Here is a 20,256-nt window from a genome sequence, read left to right as displayed (position 1 = left end):
GACCAGCACCAGAAAATCTCTGGCCGGTTGGGACTCCATGTATCCATCCCTCCCTAAGAAACAAGGAGTGGCCGTGCATTTCTGTGCATCTATGCAGTGGTAGCATCATGACCTCACCTTCATACTGTGGTATGCCTGACTTTAGTAGCAGGTGATTGGCATGTCTAGCATAAGTTTTCCAAGACATTGTTCTTATTTTCAACCTCACCTAAGACCACGGGCCTCGGGAGACCCTGCAAAGAGGTGATGCCTGTGACAACACAGCTACCAGCGATACCCAGGCATGCCGTACCTTATGCTACAATAAGCAGTTTTGCCAGTTTAGTCTTATTTTACAGGAAAAAAGAAAGAAATTGATGATGTTAAGGATGAGTGTGAAATTCTATTAAAACTTGCAAAATCCACATTTCTATGAGACATTTCCATTTATTGTTTGCCATATTATTGAAAATGTAGACATGTGGTGGAACAATAAATGAAGCAGCATATACCACATTTGCATGCTAATGAGCAGCGTCGTAAAAACCACAACTGTCACCTTAATGCGAAGTCCACACTTTGGGCCACAAGCATGAAATAAAAAATTCAGCCTTGACACATGGAGGTTTTTATGGGGACAATAAATGTGAGAGTCATAAATTATTTCTGTAATTTCACCAAGTTAATCTCCTGGTGTAAAAGGACAAGTGGCTTTTTATTTATCTGGTAATTTGCCCACACCACAGCTTTCACACTCACACACACACACAGAGCCCATCATGAAAACAAGGACAATATTGGTCAGCTACAGATCTGTTTTTGGTAACTGTCTGAAATGCACCCAGCACTTCTTTTGCAGCCAAAACAAATTCAGTTATCTCAGGTCACGTCAGGTTTTACACCATTTGGCAGCAGTGACTCTGAGGGCCCATGTTTTCCCACAATGACCCAATTCTCTCACATTCTGTTAAAGGTAAGACACACAGTACTGCTGCCAGGTCAGCTGTTGCTGTAAGTGAGCAGCAGCTAGATGCCTGTGTCTGGGCGCAGGAGCAGTTGATAAGACAGTGTAGATACTTGATTGCAAGGTGTAATCACGCTTACAGATATACCGTGATTGTCATTCTGAAGGACACAATCGTCATACAAGACATTAAGGCAAAACCATTGTGGTGCCGTTTTGTTTAAAATCCAACTTAAAATAAAGATCTGTGAAATGTTTTACCAACGTGAAACGTCAATGACATTTTATTAAAGTAGAAGAAATTATAAAAAAAACTGTGAGAGACATCATATAATAAGAAACATGCATCCCAAAAGCCAACGTGAAAATACCACCATCTGAATGTTGCAGCAGAAATCAAGACTCATCGGGCCAGAGAACAGATATTTTTTATGTGGTATGGTTAATAAAGTGTATAATAGAAATGTACATGGTATTTGGAGACTTTCTCTTTATGGCAGCAGTTTATAGGTCTGACCACAAGATGGGGGTCTTACACCTTCCATTGTACCTCTCTTTTTTCAGCATTGCAATGATATCCTTCTTATATTTCATGTTATAAAAGATGACAGAGAACGATTTTGATGGATACATCAGAATAATGAGCAACATATTCATACACCTGCCATCAACTAGAAATTTTTGAGTCAGGGTAGATTTCTCCCATGGCTCTTCTTCTTTCTTTTTCTTTTTCTTACACAGAAGCAATGATAATTGAAATAAAAATAATACCAAATGAGACTGCAGAAGGATCTTATTTGCAAGGGTGTAGAGAAGGAAGATAATATGTTTCAGAGAAAAGGGATATGATTCAGTTAGGTGAAAGCAACATGAGGTAGAAGAGATGAGTTTTCAGGCTCTAAGCAAGAGCGGAGAGTATCTGGAGGAGGGGGAAAAAATCTCTACCACGAGGGGAAAAAACAGAATGGAAAAGAGTCGAGTCCCTGCAGGGAAACTGGACCTGATTTGTAAAATTATCACTTTATTTAAAGGAGTAAAATCTCAATAATTGAGCTGAAGTATCAAGGAAGGTATTCCTCATCTCTCTGTATATATTCACCCACACAATATTCTATTTAAAAAAAAAAAACAGCCCACCTTCAAACCCCCACACTGCTATGCTACTATGTGCCACTGCATGTTCTGGCCTTGACCTAACATGACACACTCCCCTCTCATTGAGTGTTTCCCACTGAAGAAAAACACACCTCTGATCAATAGATCCTCAGCAGGAGCAAAAAACATCTAGACATTAATAGCACTGTTAATCTGTCAGAGCCGGTACTGGTAGATTACAGCTGAAGGGGTCATCACATTGAACAGTCAAAACTAATCGAGGCTGACACATGTCAGAGCGAGGCATTGCTCCGGCCTGATCTCATCCAAGACATCCTGCTCCTCCCCAGAGAAATCACCGGGCCTCTGGCCTCACTATTGTGAAAAGCTGCATGGACCATTCCAAAGACATAAGGACTATAAACATCGGCACTGATCTGTCATACTGGCCAATCAGCTTTATTATACCCCATGTTTGTGTTAAAGCAGCTACGGAGGCAGAAATGTCTACACTTGTGAAATTTCTTAAGCTTTGTATTTGGCAACAATAAAAGGCATAAATGCTGATATCTATGAAAAAAAAAACCCAGTTTCTTATCATCTTTTCAGTCTGCAGTTTCAAATGCTACACAACTAGGACCAGTCTCACGGATGCTTTTCACAGGATGACGAAAAAAACTGTCATAATTCGTACAGCTTTAAATAGTACATTTAACTACCGTATAAGTGTGTGTGAACTGTTACAAACAGATGACTCCATCGCAAGTATTAACTCCGCTATTACCACCCTCCGTGCAACAATTACCCAACGTGAACTATGATGCGGTTTCGCTGGTCACTGCATGTCACCACAGATCTTGCATAAAATTCACAGAGATGTGTCAGAAATTAGCATTGTGAGCAGTTGGGCATTGACGGTTGTCTTTCACTGTGAATATCAACCACGGCGCTGGTGAATAAGTCCTTTCTCATCTGATCTTGTCACAAACTCCTACAGACCTCTATGATGTCAGAGCCAGTCTGTAGGTTCACGCTATCATGAGCATGACTGCTGTTAAATACATTCGTCGGGCTAAAAGGATCCTGGTAAAGCTTACAATACAGTAGGCAGTAGTAGCTGTTGGTGAATAAAGTGTCATAATGATAATTTACAAGGTCCACTCACTTCAGCGTGTGGTGAGTGCTTATTACACATTGTTGCTACTCTTACCACCATTTAACTCTTTTAGAGCCTAAAATTACTCATTTACAAATCAACATTTGAATATGATCAAATATTAATACAGTGTTGCTTCAGTGGTGGTTACATCTCAGTGATTGTTGCAACTGGGGTTAGCTGACACTCTAGATTTTTGTTGTTCTGGACAAATAAATAACACTTAAAGTCACCTTAAGGACCATTTTAAGTCTAAAACCATTGCATAACTATACCTGAAAACTACATATAACTATACAAGTACAAGGAGGTTTGAATATATAGTACTTTCACCTGTTATTAGTTACCCATTAGTAGAAACCAGTGCATAAGTACATAACAGATGATGGGATTTTGAAACAAAGATCGAATCATACAAAATATTTATTTTGCATAAAAAACATTTAAATTTAGTATTAAAAATTCTGAATATGTTAGAATATGTTATAAAAACATACACCGTGTTAAACAGCATAAAAAAACATACATTTCTCAGCTGTCAAACACTTTTTGTGGTCAGAGCCAGGCTTTCACTCTGATGTGTACAAAGATTTTACCAGTCTTTAAATATAGTGGAATAGTTCTAAACTGTATACACTACACCCATATATACTGCCTAGAAGAGAACATACCCTTAATGTCCTTAAAGGTTTAATATATCATTGAATGAATGGCAATTATTCTCCTCAGAAAACACAAAAAAACCTGAAAATTAACAATGCATCACCCTAAAAAGGCATCTACATGGATGTTTTTCCTATAGATTAAATGTCTATATATTTGCAGGATATATATATGATTTAATAGGTGCATCTTCTTAGTATTGCTTGTCTTTGAATACTGAGTTGACTATGTGCTTGGCATCGGTGACATGCAGGGAAATATAGATGTTCAGCGGAGAAAGAAACGTCTCTATTAAACCTTTGCTGTCAGCTCCAAATGATTTACCATTCCTGCTATAACATATATGGTAGGAGAAGTACATTCAATAGATGGCACTGTTTCCCAGGCCTCGGCCTCTCTACCGTCCTCACTGCTGCACAGCTCTCTCCATTTCTCTCTCTCTCTCTCACCTCTCCTGGGAGCCTGGAGTTGTTCTGTCTAGAACCCACTTCTCTAAAATGTTGAACAGACTCTTGGCCAAAGCATACCTGGAACCATTTCAAGCAATATCAACCACTGAATCAAAAACATCGCTGCACTCATTGTATCAAAATATATAACTGAGGATTGGATAACAGTTTTGGTTGAGATGGATGATCTTGGTCTCACACACACACACACAAAATGAAAGTTATATAAAGATCAAGGAGATTTATAGGCAATAACATGCGTTTATGCTGTGATTATAAAAGTGTTATAAGTCAGTGCAGACATGCCAGTGATATTCTCTGCATGGTCCAATATATTTTTACATGCAGTATTTTCAAACAGTTCACAGCTTTGTTGGAATGGCATGTGCATGGGCAGGTATATATAGCTACCATCCTGACTTAAATTGCTTTTTCACCTGGAAGAGTCACGGTCACTTTTTATCGTGCTGATCATTCAGAGACGTCAACAAGTAGCACGGGTCTGCTGCCACAGCCAATCATTAAAGGTTTTCAAAAGCCTGTTTAGAAAAGGTAAGAAAGGCAGCAGGATGAACAAATGTTGATTTGTGTAACTTAGGGAGAAATATTGTTAAAATACAAGTTGGGATGTGCAACGGTTGAGGAGAGAAGGAGATGGAGGAGCCAACTAAATGATTTGTGAGACAATTTTTTTCTTGTCTGAATGAAAAATTTAAAAAAAAATGTCTTTATGTCTGTGAGTTTAAAAATAAATAAATCAGGGACTTTGACTTGTGAGTGCAATTAAACTGATGCTTTCAGACAAACCTGCAGAAGCATATTAAAAATGAAATCATTTCCACTGGTGCCCCCTGAAGTTGATCTACCTGCAGATGATTGACAGCTGCAAAGACGTCTGGTTTAAGACTTGCAGTAAGCGGTGAGATTAATTAGAGTGCTGCGTGGTGTTGTTTGATTAATTATAACACTGATCACAGAACGGAAAAGTGTGGCGGGAGAGAGAAAGGCTGAAGCTTGATTGATGAGTCAGTGTGACAGGGAAAACCGCCTCAGCTCATGAGATTCTCTCTTAAACCTTGAAGCTCACCAGCTCATTCTTTCTTTTTCTTTCTTTCTTTTTTTGGAAACCTCAAGAGCACAAACACAATGTGTGTTCAGTTTCCTTTTGTTTCTTCAATCACACGAATAACAGGGTTTCATATAGCATAGCAGCCACTTGGTTCACATCGAGCTACCTTCTTCGTGGAAGTTACACCTGGAGCATGAAACAATCAGCGTGGTTGCTAGGTAACGGGTCTCCTCATAGTCTGTACCGTAAGCTCCCAGCGAAGCAAGCTTTGCTCAGTGAATCACTCCTTACATGACAGTAGTGGACTACAGTAGAAGTAGATATGCTCTGCGTGTGCGCCTCTGCTATAGGTGAAGTTTAACATCAATACTCACAGGATGTATCCTCCCCCCCTCTTTTTTCAGAATGGTCACAGCAGGAAAAGGACAGATTTTTAAAATAAATATCACGTCTTGCTTTCAACTTCGGTGTCCTGGTAAATGTTAACAGCTGACTGGGACAATAATTGAAACAACTTTGCTTTTCATAGTAGGATCCTCTCTTATATTAAAGTGACTCACTGCAGAAACTTTGCTAGGCCAGTTGGCATTGGATCAGTTCCCATTTCTTCATTTCTTCTTCACAGCTACTCATATCACTTTACAAAGCTGATGGGGAGTGTTTTAACCATCAAATTTGTATTTATTTGAAGCATTTCTTTTCTCTTATGATGATCACCACCAACTGCTGAAACAGTGCATGTTCCCCACTTACTGGCTAACCTTGTCTGATTGGATGATGATTGGAAACAACTAATGATGAACGAATTAGTTAGCTGCATGTAAACGATGGCCATACTAGGGATGATCCAGTCTCCATCTTGGTTATTTGAATCCAAACGTGACCTCAGTTACATAGGAAGGCAACACGATTAGCACTGGCTCTCTATCTAACAAGCTGGCAAGGAGCATTTGTTATATATGGTGATATTAACTGGGATGGCAGAGAAAACGAATCTCTTTAAGCAGCATATGCATAAGTCGAATGTGCAGGCAAGAAGCAAGATTTTTAGTTTCTGTTTGCAGTCCACTCGTGGTTCAAGTACTATTGACCAATTACGCTTGAGCAAGCTTTGGTGGTAGGTGGTAATTTGTGTGGAAAGCAAAAGAGGAATGGCATTTGTTGAAACACATTGCATAGCCATTGGCTATGTTTGTTTTTGTTGTGATTAACACACACACAAAAAAAAAAATCTGAAGAAGTCAGCAGACTAACTTGACCTGATTTCCTGGAGAATTAAAAAATATATTTACCAGAAAACTGACAGCTGACTTCTTAAAGTGTGTTTTACTACATCTGAATGCTGAACAAATGAAGGCTGGATCTCACTGAGAAATCACCTCCATAATAATTCTTATCTGTTTTACTCTAAAATGATTTTTAGACATTAGAGAAGACTTGAAACTAACAATTGAAACTTTGAACCCATGAGGTAAATGTTTGCTTTTGTCGTAAATATGATGCAACGTAGGATCATTTCCCCACAAACTTCAATTACAATTCTTTTTTACAAAGAGTCTTTTTAATGACTGTGCTGTCCATTAAAGAGACTGCGCGTTTAATTCACTTCACTTTAATTTACTTCACTATACAGAACCCGAGGCCCAATCATTTTCTTATATACACGAATGAATACTGAGAAAATGAAGAGAAATAAAGAGTCAGGTGATAATTCCTTTGGGGTGTTGCTACTTCCAGCTACGCTGACTAGTTTCTGTCTGTAAATTTACTTTCCTTTATTTTTAATGAAAGACTAAGTTAGTTACTTCTGCTGCTGCTGCTTATATGATTTCCTCTTTTAGGAAATCAGGAAAAATAATAGAGTACAGTTGAACAGCACCGCATCAAATCCTCTGCTGAACAAAGTCAGAAGAGGTCCTTATTGTTTGTGAAGTGTACAAGTGTATGGGGATATATAATCCATGGTAAATCTCTGTGTAATGAGCAGTTATTGGCACTTGTTTTTGAGGAGCCCTTCTCTTCAAGACAAATGAATGGTTTATGATGATGGAGACGGCAGCACTGAAATCTGCCCAAATGCCTCTCCGGCTCAGCTCAATAGTGTTGTTTTCCTCTCCTCATCGGTTCCAGCCATCTGTTGCTCATTTCATATCTGTCCATTGCATTTTGGCCCTGGAACCTCACATGTTTTGAAGCTTCGGGTTAGTGTTTGAATTAACTATTAAAAATGTGGCTTGCCATAATATGGGAATTGTGAAGCAATAACACCATTTCAGAAAGTACCGTGCAATTTAACGTTGCTCAAATGACACGACCATAACACCACAATTTGCAGAGTTTGTTCACCCGAGTCAGCTGTAGTGGTAGATCCACTACACTTTTAATTCTGCGGTTTTTCATATGAGGACATAATGAAAAATAATATGATCCTTAGCAGATTTGTACATGAATACAACCTCAGATGAACTACAAAAATGACATATTGCACTGTGTGTATTTAATAAAAAAAACTGAGCCAAAATGCAGAAGCAGTGTATGAAAAACTACATACAGCCTTACTGCTTCCAAAGAAATTAAGGGGTATTAGAAGCCAGGGCCTGCTAATCAAATGCTCCACATGAACTGATGATCAGCAAGTGTGACCACCTCTGTAAAAGCACAAGTCTCTGCTTACTGGGAGTTTTTTGGTTAGCAGAATGCCAAGGAAGAAAGACATTCACAATAACCTTAGAGAAGAAAGTGTTGCTGCCCATCTGGGAAGGGTTACAAGACCATTTCCAAACATTTTGAAGTCTATCAGAAAGATTATTCACAAAAGGAAAACATTTGAGACAGATGCCAATCTTTGCAGGAGTAGAGGTCCCAGCAAATCCGCTCCAAGATCAGACCGTGCAATGCTCAAAGAAACTAAAAAAAAAACCCAAAAAACCCAACTAACAGCCACATGTCAGACTGTGCAGACTTCAGTTAGCATGTTAAATGTTAGTGAGTTCAATGAGAAAGTACAATTAGAAAGCGAATGAACAAGTGTGGCTAGTTGGAAGGGATGCCTCTTGTCTCTAAAATGAATATATCAGCAAGGCTGATTCAACTTGACTGAAATGCTGGGACCTTAAGAGAGCTGTGGATAAAAGAATGGCCACACACCTCAACAGTATAAAGGAAAGTGGGCCAAAACTCCTCCACAATGATGTGACAAACTGATAAAGTCATACAAAAAATGATTACTCCAAGTTATTGCTCCTAAACGTTGCTCTACGAGCTGCTGAATCACGGGGACGTGCTTAATTTTCCACCAACTACTTTTGAATTTTGGTTCCGTTTTTGTTAAATAAATAATCACATAGTGTAACATGTCATTTCATTTGTGGTCCTCCCAGCTCTCAACAACAAAAAACAGGGTGCAAAAAATTTGTCACATCACCTCTTTTTAGAAATTGGCCTAATGGATCATCTCCAGAATATGCTATGAAAAGTTTTGTGTTTCTTTAGCCGAAAATCCAAAATTGTTTAAAATTGTTTAACGTGTGATCTGTCGACTATCCAAAGTATGATGAGGTGAGGATTTCTCCGTCCCTCACTTAGTTATTCCTCACCTTTTGGATATAGTTTCCTGCAGCACCTTTGGCATCACTGCCTGTAAGTTTCTTCCCTCATGTGCAGGGTTTCATCTTCTCCCACTGTGCGAATGGTGTCCTTGAGTTTTGTGTTTTGTATGTGTGGCCTGTCTTCTTCCCAGGTCGTCATGGTGCAGAGGTGGCTGTGTAGCTTTCAAAATGTATCACTGCAGATCTTTTTACCACCACATTTTAACGAGTGTGTACAGGCTACATGTAAATGACACGGGCAGAGTACTCCATATCCCAAACCAGCATTTAAGATCGAAGGTACCTTTAAATGTAAAGATTGTGATTTTTGACCTTGATGATGAGGAAATACCTTTTTTTGAGACATAAGCTGATATAGAGCAGGCTGCAGATTTATTTTGGACTGGGACACTGTTGTGGTGCTACAGTTTGGCACAGCTGCTCTTGTAAAAAATTTTGATACCCCCAATAAGAGTTCCGTCTTTTACTGTGATTAAATCCCTCCGGCCTGTTTGCAGTAAAAAATCTCTCTCCTTCTCTTTCTCCAGGTCCCCTTCCTCCCACACCCTCATATTTGCCTCTGCCTCCCTCATCATTCTCATTCTCTCCCACTCCCTACCTCTGGTGACCTACACAGAGGGAGACACAGGTCACTTAATTCAAGGCTGTGTATTCACAACAACAGTCTGGTCAAAACTCTTGTAAACCGTCTTTAACTGCAGTCACACCAAGTAACTGTAAACAGGTTTGTTTTTTTTAATGTCAAATGGCAGGTTGGCACTATTGGATTTATTCACCACTTCTACCAAGGAGCATGGACTATTTATGGTTGCAACTGTCTGTGTCTGGTTTTTATCTTTGTGCTCCTAACAGGGGGGAAATCTAGTGGTTTTAGCCACCTCATGACCTTTCTATTAATACCACCATTAGACCATAGTTAGCTTACTTTGGCAATGCTTCAGTGACTGAAAACACAGGCTAACTGGGGAGATTGCCATTGGTGTAGATGTGCCCTCTGAGTGCTCTCATAAGTTTCTCTTTTAAACAACTTGAAAATGTTTTTTTTTTTTAATGTAGTGTAGGTGCTGTACAGACAGATGAACACATCGAAGCAAAAAACCTGCCGTCCAGCGTTACCTTGTTCATTTTTTTTGCAACTTGCTGGTGCAGCAGTGGTGGGCATATACTTCAAGATTTAGTCCTGACATTGCTTATATCCTGTTCAATCTCAGCCATTAGGTTTGATCTCTGCAGAAGCATCACTCAATTTGCCAGATTCTTTAAAAAAAAAGAAAAAAAAATCCCCCACATCTGACCTCTTTTTTCCTACAGTCATACATCTATACCTGTTTCCTTTCACTCTCTGCACAGCCGTATGACTGACTCCATTTAGCCTACATTTGTCCTTTGACGATGACTGATTGTTAACCAAATGCCCTAATTGTTTAATTAGGCTGGGGCCAGAGAGCTGTGACAGCTGCAGTGTGATTCATGTATGCTGCATTTTCAGCAGCAGTAATGGCTAGATGGCAGGCAATGGAGGCGGTGAGGGTGCAAGGAATGATGCGGCCTTTGGCAGGAGAGCTGGCATCTGTCACCCATGTCAGCATAATGGGAGTGAAAAAGGCAGTCCGAAAATGCTGCCAGGTAACCCGTGGCCTCCATTTTTCACAGTGGCTGAGTTAAAACAGCTTAAAACTGTGGTCTTATGATTTTTAGCAAGTCAGACCATATTTGTGATGCTCCAAAGTCACAGTTCTACTAATAAGTCGCTGACAAGTAGACATGAAACGACTGACATGGACGTGATCAACGTGAAGCTCCATCTTGTCCGTTTTTTAGAAATTATTTTGTGGCCTTGGTCTACTGCATAGGTGTCAAACTCTGGCCCGTGGGCCAAATTTGGCCCGCAGCCTAATTACATTTGGCCCGCAAAGCCATACCAAATTACTATCAGAGCTGGCCTACTGGTATTATACAGCTAATATATATATTGTTTAGTATTAAGCTTTGCTTGTTCCATATTCAGCTTTTCAGCAAAACGTGTTTGAGTCCATAAGAAAAGATTCATTCTTATATCTGGAGGAATAAATATATTTCAATAAATATTAACATTAGCCCGCAACTTTGTTCCAGTTTTGAATTTTGGCCCACTGTGTATTTGAGTTTGACACCCCTGGTCTACTGGCTGAAAAAAATGAAGCTGGCTCTTTGGGCTCCGGGTAATTGTGATTGATTGGCAATAATGTTAACATGCAGATTACAGTCAAAACTGTTCAAGGCTCGTCTCTATAAAAAACGAATTGCATTTAATGTGTATATTTATTCAATCATTTTTAATCGAGCCAGCAACAGTAAAAGTCGCATGCTTCCCCAAAGCCCCATGAGCAGACTGCATGTAGTAGTTGTTGAAGTAAATATTAATAGACAGACAAGAGCGCCGGCTTGAATATTTCAAATCAGAGAGGCTGAATGGTGTGACTGAGTCCAAGCCTGTGTGCTGCGCTCCATTAGTGTTGTGTTCCCCACTACAACCGTCCCCCAGGGCTGCCGAACCAAGTGGAATACAGTACTGTGTTCGCAATCTGCGCCAGCAGTCTTTCCTCAGTGGCTGCTGACTGTCTATGGGCAAGTTTACTGTGGGAAGAGTTGAATCACATTTCTTTAAGCAGTCTTCAGGAATAGCTCTCAGGGCTTCTTAGAGATCCTTCAAAGCTCTTCTTCAGATATTTCTGCCTTTTCTTCTGTTCTCTGCCAAAATGATCCCGCACTGCTTCAACAATTTTGAGGTCCGGGCTCTGGGAAGACCAATCCATGACTGGTGATGTTCCACTGTGTGTGTTTGAGATCACCGAAATATGAAGCTCTTAGCAATTACACTCCCTCAAGATGGTATTTTTCACAGAATTTTGCAGATTTCCATAATTTAGTCTCCAACACCACTGGCTGAAATACAGCCCCAAACCATGACAGAGCCTCCACTGTGTTTTACAAACGTCTGACACTCACAGTTGTACCTCTCTACTGAGCGCATATAATGACCACAGTTTAACCAAATTTTCAAATCAGACCTGTTGCCAGTAATTTTCAGTCAAATTCTTGTGTACTTTGGCATAGCTCAGGGTTTTCCTCCTATTTCCCTTCCTTAGGAATGGCTTCTTGACACACATTCTTAAGTTAGGTGCCTTTTTTATATTTTATTCTGGTTAAATAATAACATAAGTGAAAGGCCATTCTTACCTCTAATGTTATTATTTGTTAAAATTACTTTAAATATACTATGGTAGTAGTATATATGTATTGCAGACCACTGTCTATTCCTTGGTGTCTTGAATTGGCCCTCATTATTTTTTTGCTCACTTATGGACAGAGCTTCACAAAAAGCTGAACACCGTACACACATGAAATCACTCAAGCTTCATATTCTGACCTTTACCGTACGTCAGCAAGAACCACTACAGTCAGAAACAGATTTTTCTATCTCTAGCTGCAATAATTGTATTTTGTGGAAAGCAAGCAGTAAGACCCAGGAGAGCAACAATCAATAACAACATATATGACAGTAATTCAATCAGACAGCATGAAAAATGAAGTGGTAGGGTGCAGGTGGGTTGCAAAGCATCCTGTAAATGCACAGCAAATGTGAGAAAGCTAAAAGATGAATAACTCACACACACCCTATATGAGACCTACCAGCTGGATGTGTAGGGGGAAATCAGCTGATGTGAAGATTACAGTTGTTTCAAGACTGTCTGGCTTGGTTGCTGTGCTCTCTGAGTTAGTGATATGAAAGGAAGGAAATGATTTCTCTTTTAGCTCATAAACACAATGTGGTGATGAGTAGAAGGACACTGAAAAGATGGCTGCTGGACAGACAGATCGTTGGCAGGTGCGATGTTATCGATGGTTACACCCTCGTGCAATAAAGAGGATGTATATCGTGTCACGAGACGGGTGATCAATTTGTTTCACTAGCTCATCTACATGAGGCACTTTGTAGAGGGTATAGCAAACATGGCAGTTTGCCTTGGAACAACAGCTGTTGTCGCCACATTTCAACCGCTTTTCTCAAAAATAGAATTTCGACTTTAATCTTGAAATTTCACCTTTATTTTCAAAATTATCAATAATATTTTTTTTTCTTAAAGTGGTCCTAATGCTCATTTGAACTTCAGCAGGTTCTCTTGCCAAAACACGTTGAGTTTCTGCCATGTGCTTGGCTGATTACATAGTATAGACATTTCAATTTTAATGCACCACATAATAAAAAGTCTGCAAAGCCTTCTTATGAATATTCATCAGTCGTTCAGATCACATTGAATTCTAGCTTTCATGATTCTTACTGTAGACCTACCTTATTTGCCACTGCCAATGGCAAGATGCTCACGCTCATAATGTGTCATCTTGTGCATGTGTATATGTGAGAGAGAGACAGCCTGCATCTCATCATGAAGGCTTTAGGCTCGCTTCAGTGAGGTTAGAGTTGTAAAACCTTGTCTCAAAGATGCTCGCTGCATTTTAATCACATTCAGCAGTTTTTTAAAAGACCGATAAGCAGGTTTAGTTTGGTTAGCTAGTTTAACTTAAATCTGCCAATGATATTGTTAGAAAACTGTTACAGTCAAATAAAGTACTGAAGAATAATTTATTTTTACGTTATACAGCCTTCACCATCGCTGTAATGTTGGCTCTTCACTGAGCAATGATGAAAACCTGTAGAGTTTTATTACTAAACTCCATCATAAACACTAAAATACAAACTTAAAGAAATATTGTATTGATGAGTTTTAACTCTGTAGTCATATATGAATAGCTCTCAGTGGAGTAGAGTAAAAAACACTCGATCAGTATTTTAGAACTATTTGATAAAGTTTGGAGACTTGATCCTAATGGTTAAAACACACCCTGACTTATAGCCTGCAATATGAGTCGTGCTCCAGACAAGACTTCCCATAATAAAACATTATTTTATTAGACATAACTATTAAAATCTGGCGCTGTCGCTTGACACATTTTCTCACCCTATAAGCCTCTATCACAAAAGGTGTTATACGAGGATTCAGAGGTTGAGTTACCTGACGACGAGTTTTACAACTTTTTTTGCGTTTTTGTGCAAAGAAACGTTCCTAAAAAACTTAACAGTCAGTGGTGTACAGGGAAACACAACCTGCACTGATGGTGCAAGAATCAAACAAGGAAGAAGAAGCAAAATAGTCAAAAATATAGCTGATGCTAACAAACCAAAAAACAAATTTAAACTCCAAACTAACTCAGCAACACGCCCCCCCCCGGTTCTGACCTTCCTTCTTTCTGTTCTCCTCCGTCTGATCTCTCATTTGTCATATGCATGTGTGTGGGCATGAGTATTAACTCATAGGTGTGGCTGCCCTAGTTCCCACCGGCACACCTGATCTTCATCTATCATCTCCAGCTGTATATAACCCCGGTTCTCCTCCTCCTGGTTCTCACATACCCCTCGTTAAATTATTCAGTGTGGCAGAGCACTTGAGTCTTCTGAGTTTGATACCTCGTTTGCTTGCTAACCTGTGAACTTGTGCTCTGTACTTTCCTGACCTGTTCTTCTTTGTCACATATTCAGTCCTGGTGTGCCTGTCTTCCCTGCTTCTGGCCAAACCTGCCTGACCCACTCTCACTCACAAACCAGAGCCTGTGGAGAAAAAGTGAATCATTCCCAGTATATACGTTTGTGGAAAACAGAGAAGTCTTACCTGCAAATTCCACTTGTAAAAAATAACCACAACAGACCTGTGCCTGCGACCAGTGGGAACAGTGAACACTTACCAGCCTGTGGTAACTAAACTTGAGCCTACAAGACCACTGTTTGAATATCAACATCAGTAACATCCTGAAAAGTTAAATTGCTAAAGGTCATGAATTAAAAAGTGTAAATTAAAGTCTTTGAAAGTTTTCCAGCATCCAGCTGGTGTGAGTATTTCTAAAACTGCTGCCCTATTGGGATTTTCCCACACCAACATCTCTAGGGTTCACAGAAGATGGTCTGAAAAAGAAAATATCCAGTGGGCAGCAGTTCTTGAGCCTGGATAACGTCTCACTACAGCCAGAGTAGGCAGAGTATCATGTGCATCCTTTAAGACCGCACAAAGTGCCACTCCTGTCAGCTACGTACAGGAAACAGAGGCTACAATTCACACAGGCTCACCAAAAAATTAGAAAATAGAATAAAAGTGCTTCCTGTGATGAATCTCAGCTTTACTGCTGCAACAACTGGTTGGGCCAGAATTTGGTGTTAACAAAATAAAAGCATGAATCTTGTTATGTATCAACCATTCAGGCTGCTGCTGGTTTAATGGTGTGGGGGATTTTTTTTTTTTGGCACACTTTGGGTTTCTTAGTATCTAAGGAGATTTGTTTTGTAATTTTGGTTCTGGCTTATGTAATATTCTAGGTTTGGTACGTTTAATTATTTTGTGTATTTTCTGGTCTTATGTTACCTACTCTTTAGGTTTCTGTTAAAATGCCTCCCTGTGATCCTCGTCCCATGCTTTTTTACTCTTCTCCCCATGTTTGTCTCTGGTCTCTGTTTAATGTTCCCTTTCCCTCTCCTCTCCCTGTCCTAGTGTCAAGTCCACGTGTGTTATTCTGCGCCTCGGTTGTTTTATTTTGGCAGTCTCTTGTCCTGTGTGCATTGTGTTCAGTTTTGCTTCCTGTCTCTTTAGGCTGTGTTACCTCCAGCTGTGTTCCCACCTGTTGCCCATCCTCTCATCATCCTGTGTGTGTATTAAGTCCCTGTGTTCCTTGTCGCGGTTTCCCGTTTGCTGTGCGTTTCCCTGAGCTCCTTGTTTCCCTCGCTACTCCTAATTATCACCTTTTCCCTCAATTCTAGTTCCTAGTTCCCAGTTTCTGTATTCTTGTATGTTTATGTTTAAGCGTGTTACAGCTAATAGAGCTGCTTCTTTTGTTTATCCCTTTTGTTTCCAAGTCCTGCGTTTGGGTCCTACTGGTTTCTTGAACTCTGGTTCTGTGCTGCTATCATGTCAACGTGAACCAAAATCTCTGAGCAATGTTTCCGGCACCTTGTTTGAATCTATGCCTCAAAGAATTAAGGCAGCTCTGAAAGTGAAAAGGAGTCCAATCTGGCATTACTAATGAAGTGCCCAGTGAGTGCATATACACACAGTCATTGGGTATCTAGAACTAGAATTTTTTCTATAATCTGTTTTTTGCTAAAAGTTTTGTAGCACGACTCATTTTGCTCGTCAGGCAACGCCAAGAATAAATGGCAAAAATAATGATTTAGGTCCAGGTAAGCATTTTTCTTTCTCAAAAATCATACAGATCATTATCTATTATGCGGTTTCTATATCAGAGCAGGCAGATTGAGACAGAGGCATGATCAAAAACTGCACAGACTAATGGTAAAAGCATTGTTAGCAGGAAATTTACTGCACAGTGTGGCTAACTGTATTTTTTACTTAATTCAACAGGAATATGCATACTGAATTATTAGGATGTGGTGGATCATATATTCTTCCTGCTTTTTAAAATTGTTCTATTTTGGTATTGCATTCAGTAGGCTTACATGAATATGCAGCAGAAGAAAGCGCACAGTGTAATGCATGCTGAATGCAAAGTGACATGGACATAGAAATGGATGACTGATTACATCTGCTTAAATGGTGCTGTGCTTATAATAGACCATCTATTCCCCTCTGAGCTGACGCTACCAAACACAGGAGATGAGGCAGTAGTCGACTATGACCACGTTGCTCCAGAAATGAAAAGTTGTAAAGGCTCCTTTGGTATCCAAAGTATGACTTGGGTTCACGGGAAGCTCATTAACACAGCAAATCCCCTTGATCTTTTCCAATTAACTGTCCTGGCCAGGATGATGTGAGACATGCAATTAACAAAGGCCAGTGGCTGACTCACCCCTCATCCCCCTATTTCATTACTGGCAAGCCTTGGATCTGAGTCAGATTCAACAGCTGACATATGTGCTTTAACAATCTAAGTGCTGTGAGTTTGATGCGTAGCAGGTCCTCTGTGCTGTAATTATGGAGATGGCCTCCTGTCATTGGGAGAGTTGGTTCAAGGTCTCGCTCAGATGGCGAGGGGTAACACATAAGAGTTGATCATCAAATGAGGGAGACGATCAGAGAGGTGTCTGACACCACACAGATTTTACATCTACACGCTGCTGTGTTTGAGCTATTTGTGTAATGGCATTACTCAGCTAGATTCACCATTGTTTCCTGTTTTGTTTTTTCATTCCTGTAGTGAAAATGTGCTAAAAGAGGCAAATGTTAATGTTACAGACACAAACTAGGGCATTATGAATCCACATGTGATGTGAAAAACAGAACCTTATCTTTGTGCTGTAGTGCAAAATTAGTAGGTTAAGAAAATGTAATAATTAGTTTTGACTACAGCCTCATGCAGATTTTTTTCCCTCATATTGCATGACAAGTACCGATTAGACAAGTGATATAGCCCCAAGGGAGGCAACCCGATATGAGACAAAAGCGTCAAGTCATTGCATTCACTTCCATCTTCACTCTGACACTTGATCCACTCCAACACAGATTTCCAGCAGAGAGCAGTTTCAGTAGTCCCCATCTAACTAGATCTATATGCCCACATGCGCCTGAATCAGTTTAATTCAACACCGATGAGTAGCCATGCCAACGTAGTGGTTTTATCTGGGTTTTAATAGTGGAACAACAAAAACAGTTCAGCATGTTCCTCTGTTTGTCATTCAGCAGCTATGCTTTGAGGGTGCTTGGGAACAGGAGGAGACTGTCTGTTTCAAACACCCCACTTGCAGAACGCACCTTGACCATGGCATTAATCCCACCTGCAGCTACGATTGGCTAATTGTTAGTCCTCCCGTGGTGCTCATTAAACGCATTGTTGTTGTTTTTTAATTGAGAAAGTTTCACATCACGATGCCAAACGAATGAGTCAGCTCACTGGTGTGGACAGACACAAAGGTCCTCACCCAGGCAAGAGGGGAGGGATTTCAAGGAGAAGGTGAAGGAAGAGTCAATTTGCAGAGCTGTTCCCTTTAGTATCAAGCAAAGCCAAGCTGAACTCACTGCCTAAATTAAAACACAGGAGAAAAAAAAAACATATTTTCCCCTCCCCCAAGTGAAGCTGTAGGAGCACAGAGAGCATGGAGGAAGAAAGAAGGAATAATTTCCATTAGGAAAAGGAAACTTTACCAAACACAACGGCAGATCGTAGGTGTACTCAAGAAAGCTTCACTGCCTTCCTCTATTTGTACAAACCTATTTTTAATTGTCCAACATATCCAAAGAGGGAAAAAAAACCACATAAAATAAAATGGAGCTGAAGAAATTACCATGCTTCAAATACTGAACAGCTGCCAGTGTGCAAAAAGCTTTGAGTCTTTGAAAATGTAGTCGGACTGAAAATGTGACCTTAGCATTTTGACGAAAATGACACAATTAGTGGAGGGAAGGGGAGAAAAAAACAAAAACGACAAAATGGAGATTCAGAAGCCTCTTTGGAGGTATGATTTGCATGTCCTGTGAAGCGATCATGTTAGTGGGCACACAGACTTCCTGGCTTTAAATGAAGAATTTGCCGCCCACCAGCACAGACGCATGCAGTTCCCACAAACCAACACATGAAGCCCAGTATGTATATGCACACATGAAACATGGACATGACATTGCATTGACTCAAACGCTTTCCCTTAAAGCATGCATGATTATGATCATTGTTTTTGCCTTAGTTCACCTTAAAAAAAACAAACCTTTGAGGATTATATTACTGTCTTTTTCTTTGGAAAAGAAAAGTGCAAATAAGAAAAAGGAAATACTAAAACCTCCTCTGAATCCAATCTTTATTTTGAATTTGGTTTCAAAAATGAAAAATGCACCAGGTTTTTCTGTCTATTCCTCCGTCTAAGGTAGCTTCTTGTTCCCAATACCCGCGTGGATGTGTGCGTTGTGTGTGTGTGTGGTTGTGTGTATTACTGCTACTGTATTTCTCTGCATGTGTGGGCAGCTGGTAATCAGTTTTAGTGAGAGTGAAATTCAAACTCCTTGGTACTATCTGGGTAGCTGCATGGATTCAGATTTCTGGCACTGTAATGTCTCCGCATTTTCATTTTGTTTGCTATAATATTCAGCGCCACATTACATTTAATGTTAATTAAATGTAAAAAAAAAAAAAAATCTAACCAACACATTTTGAAAAAAAGTTGATCATCGAATGTGAAGCAATAAAGCTGCCAGGGTCATGGTAAACAGGAGAGATCACGCTGTGCTAGAAGCAGGGTTATCACAATACAAGCTTGATACCAGAAATCAGGAAAATGCAAAATACTTTTTTATACTGTGGGGCAAAAAATATAGGGGTGGGTTACACATTTGCCTAATAAGTAAATGATCCTTCATCCAATCTTGCGAGGAGATACAAATCCCTTCGGCTTTGCATCTGCTGTAAAACTCTGCCCATATATACATAAATATGTGGAGTTATGGTGATCCCTTGTGAATACAAACAATAGTGTCAGTAAAAAGTAAACAAATAAAGAGTTTTTATAGATAGATAGATAGCGATAACTTTAAGGCATATATACAGTGGGGCAAAAAAGTATTTAGTCAGCCACCGATTGTGCAAGTTCCCCCATCTAAAATGATGACAGAGGTCAGTAATTTGCACCAGAGGTACACTTCAACTGTGAGAGACAGAATGTGAAAAAAAAATCCATGAATCCACATGGTAGGATTTGTAAAGAATTTATTTGTAAATCAGGGTGGAAAATAAGTATTTGGTCAATAACAAAAATACAACTCAATACTTTGTAACATAACCTTTGTTGGCAATAACAGAGGTCAAACGTTTACTATAGGTCTTTACCAGGTTTGCACACACAGTAGCTGGTATTTTGGCCCATTCCTCCATGCAGATCTTCTCGAGAGCAGTGATGTTTTGGGGCTGTCGCCGAGCAACACGGACTTTCAACTCCCGCCACAGATTTTCTATGGGGTTGAGGTCTGGAGACTAGCTAGGCCACTCCAGGACTTTCAAATGCTTCTTACGGAGCCACTCCTTTGTTGCCCGGGCGGTGTGTTTTGGATCATTGTCATGTTGGAAGACCCAGCCTCGTTTCATCTTCAAAGTTCTCACTGATGGAAGGAGGTTTTGGCTCAAAATCTCACGATACATGGCCCCATTCATTCTGTCCTTAACATGGATCAGTCGTCCTGTCCCCTTGGCAGAAAAACAGCCCCATAGCATGATGTTTCCACCCCCATGCTTCACAGTAGGTATGGTGTTCT

The 20,256-nt window shown here is 39.9% G+C and overlaps 2 protein-coding genes across 2 annotated transcripts in view; one reads left to right on the top strand and one right to left on the bottom strand.

Annotated features, from left to right (window-relative positions):
• Positions 1-14,473, bottom strand: part of dclk2a (doublecortin-like kinase 2a) — a 63,716-nt gene extending 49,243 nt beyond the window's left edge. The window contains exon 1 of the mRNA XM_082537113.1: positions 14,262-14,473. Coding sequence (XP_082393239.1) covers positions 14,262-14,298 — 37 coding nt within the window. The 5' untranslated portion in view covers positions 14,299-14,473. The remainder of the gene's footprint in view (positions 1-14,261) is intronic.
• Positions 1-20,256, top strand: part of nr3c2 (nuclear receptor subfamily 3, group C, member 2) — a 147,241-nt gene that overhangs the window by 4,498 nt on the left and 122,487 nt on the right. The gene's annotated exons all lie outside the window — the stretch shown is intronic.

This window comes from Aulonocara stuartgranti, assembly GCF_965226115.1.
Source record: "Aulonocara stuartgranti genome assembly, chromosome: 6".
NCBI classification, from domain to species: Eukaryota; Metazoa; Chordata; class Actinopteri; order Cichliformes; family Cichlidae; genus Aulonocara; species Aulonocara stuartgranti.
The sequence above is the reverse complement of the archived record's forward strand: the minus strand, read 5'-3'. Positions and strand labels throughout refer to the sequence as shown.